Here is a 3,153-nt window from a genome sequence, read left to right as displayed (position 1 = left end):
TAAAAAAAAAAAAAAAAACCAACAAAAAACAAATTGCATTGGAAAATTTGCTGCCAGGGACCTCTCCAGAGTACTGAAGAGGAATGATGTCAGCCTAGAGACTAAGGTGTGCCCGATACAGGCCATGGTCTTCACAATCACTTGCTAGGCATCAGAGAACTGGATGATGACTAAGAATGATACAAGAATTGATGCCATTGAGTTGTGGTGCTGGAGAAGAGTATTGAATATACCATGGACTGCTAAGAGAACAGGTTCATCCTAGAGAGAGTGAAACCAGGCTGCTCCTAGAAGGCAAGAATTTTGAAGCTCAGTTTGACATACTTTGGGCATGTTGCAAGGAGGAATTAGTCCTTGGAGAGGGACATTATGCTTGGAAGTGTGGAGGGAGAGTGCAAGAAAGGAAGACCTTGGATGAGATGGATTGACTCACTGACTGGGGTTATCGAAGTAGGTATGTCAGAGATAATGAAGTTGGTTCAGGACAGAGCAGGGTTCAGAGCTGTTGTACATAGGGTCACTATGAGCCAGAGTTAGAGTCAACTCGATGGCTTATGACAACAACAAAAGCAACAAGTCTTGTGAGACTGGTCATTCATTGCCTAGCCCCACCTCAGGACCTCTGGAATTGGATCCTCTACATTCCTAAGGAGGGGGCATCTGTTTTTTACCTCCCTTCCTATTTAGTTTAAATTAAATATTTCTTACTTTTAATGGACTGTACATACTGTACAAGTTTGAATTTCTCAACCACAGTGTATTTATTGATTTGATCTGTATGCTTGCTGTTCCCTTTGCCTGGAATGTTCTTCCTATCAATCTTGGCCTTGTCAATGCCTACATACCTTTCACATCCCAGCTAAAACAGGAAGCCTACTTCTCTGAGCCTACTAAGGTCCCCTATTTATGTATGCCCCCAGTAAAGTTCCTAGTACACATCACATTTTCCCTTTTAAACATCATCACGCTTACATTTTTTGCTCATTGTTTGTTTTCTCCTCTATAAATTATCTGAGGGCAGGAAACATGTCTATCTTTTTCATTTCTCTCTGCCCAGAATTTCTTGAGTTGTATTTGGTGCTCAGTTCATCTTGTTTGAAGAATGGATACTTCTTCTAATTGCCGTTTCTCTTTGATTTGCCTGTGGTTTTGGAAAGCCCATTTATGAGGTATGTTCTTACAGTGCATGCTCGCCTTCTTGCTAGTCCTTTTTGGAGCCATTTTTTTGGCCTCTGTGGATTTTTTCCTGGGAGAAGAATTTGATGGTGGTTAGAGTGAGGGGGAAGCTCTGTTAGAAGGAAACACTTTCTATGTCAGGGGTTGAATAGGGGAATCTTTATCAAATCCACACATTGTGTTGAGGTGGGACAGAGGAGTCATGTGCATTTGTCTAGATTACCTCTCCCTCCCCACCCTCTGGTGTAGGGGAGAGGAGGCTGTGAGGAAAGGCAGTTGAGGAACATTGCCAACTGGTAAGAAAATTCCAGAGAAAGAAATAGAGTTAAACGTACCATCTCTAGACGTCTGTAGAATGTATCTTAACAGGTTTTGCTATTTTTCCTTAAAATGAAGATACATAAGTGTACAGTACTGGCAATTGCCCTACCTAATAGCTAGAAGTATATGTGTCATCATTCAACAAATGCTTATTAAGGCCTCCAATGTTCAGGCTTAAGGAGCTCAATGGCACAGTGATTTGATGCTTGGCTACTAAACAAAAGGTCAGTGATTTGAGCTCACCACCTACTCCTTTGGATAGCTATGTGACAGTCTGTTTTTATGAAAATTTCAGCTTTGTGAATCCTATGGGACAATTCAACTCCATCCTATAGGGTTTCTGACTCAGAAGTCACTTGAGGGCATTGAGTTTATATTCAGGTGTTGTGAACAAGAAGTAAAGGTGAATGTAGTCCTTCTTCAGGGACTTAGGCCTTCCGGTGGAAGAGGGGGCCCAGCCTGGCCTTGCCCTTGGTGATGCAGTAGGGAACGCCCATCTTCTGACACAAGGCTGGCAGGAAGACCACCAGCTCTATGGGGTCCATGTCGTGTGCAATCACCACCTGTTGGGCCTTCTCCACCAGGGTGGTGATCGTATTCACCTTGGCTCGGAGGACAGGGGGTATCTTGTTAGGGGTGTCCCCTTTGCCAGGCCAGTCCCTTTCTCAGGCCAGGCCAGCAGCCTCTGCTTCTTCTCCTTCTTGGTCTCTGGTTGGTATTTGTGGGCCAGCGTCAGCAGTTGAGTCTGGCCTTCCAAGGCTTGACTAAACTGGTTAATGGCTGGTGGCACCTTGAGTCATCTGTAGAAGATTGCCTTTTGCTGCTGCAGTTGGATGTAGTGGGGCCATTTGACAAAGTGGGTAAGGTCCCTTTTGGGTTGGATATCATGCCCGATGCCAAAGTTTTTGCGTCTTTTCTTGAAGAAGGGATTCACCACCTTCTTGATCTCCTTCTTTTTGACCACAGCGGGTGCTGGGGTCACTTTCTTCCCCTTGGCCTTCTTTCCCTTAGGCATCTTGGGCGGATGGATGAGAGAGTGAAAGTCCACGAATTTTGAGATGTGATGCTGAGACAAACTGGAATGTCCAGAGTCTGAGGAACACAGGAGAGGGAGTCAGAATTTCTGCTTGTTTGGGAAGCTAACCCATTGCTATGTCTCTTACAATGTTTGCATGCCTTGAAGACAATTGTTTACTTAAAAAATATTCCCTGTACAAACATGCCTTGTGATTTTCTGTATCATCTCTCAGTCCTCTGGGATGTCATAGATCCTAAATGTTAAGAATAGGAGACCTATCTGCAAGTGATTTTCCAAACTGGCCTTGCGACTCCCACATGTATAAAAATATGCTAGTGAAGAGAATAAATGACATGATGGCTGCAGCATGTTTAGCATAGTGCCTGGTACATCCAAACCAGACCGATGGTCCTAGAGGTGTACTAACACTTAACGATCTTCCTCTGTTGGATTTCTGAAGTAATAAATCTTTAGGAGAGAAAACAGCCCATCTTTCTACTTTGAAGTGACTTGTGTTTTCAAACTTCTAGTTAGCAGCCTGATGTGTTAATATGCTGTGCTTACATGTTGTTATTGTTGTTATGTGCTGTCGAGTCATTTGCGACTTATAGTGACCCTATGCACAACAGCCCTAAACC

General features: G+C 43.7%; 1 protein-coding gene across 1 annotated transcript in view; it reads right to left on the bottom strand.

Moving 5' to 3' along the window:
• Positions 1-1,925: 1,925 nt before the first annotated feature.
• The window catches only part of LOC102861923 (interleukin-6-like), a 17,951-nt gene continuing 16,723 nt past the window's right edge, over positions 1,926-3,153 (bottom strand). The window contains exons 6-7 of the mRNA XM_006880388.1: positions 2,312-2,589; positions 1,926-2,099 (exon numbers count right to left, since the gene is read on the bottom strand). Coding sequence (XP_006880450.1) covers positions 1,926-2,099; positions 2,312-2,589 — 452 coding nt within the window. The remainder of the gene's footprint in view (positions 2,100-2,311; positions 2,590-3,153) is intronic.

This window comes from Elephantulus edwardii, unplaced genomic scaffold (genome assembly GCF_000299155.1).
Source record: "Elephantulus edwardii isolate Elephantulus edwardi_28Jun2011 unplaced genomic scaffold, EleEdw1.0 scaffold00007, whole genome shotgun sequence".
NCBI lineage: Eukaryota > Metazoa > Chordata > Mammalia > Macroscelidea > Macroscelididae > Elephantulus > Elephantulus edwardii.
The sequence above is the reverse complement of the archived record's forward strand: the minus strand, read 5'-3'. Positions and strand labels throughout refer to the sequence as shown.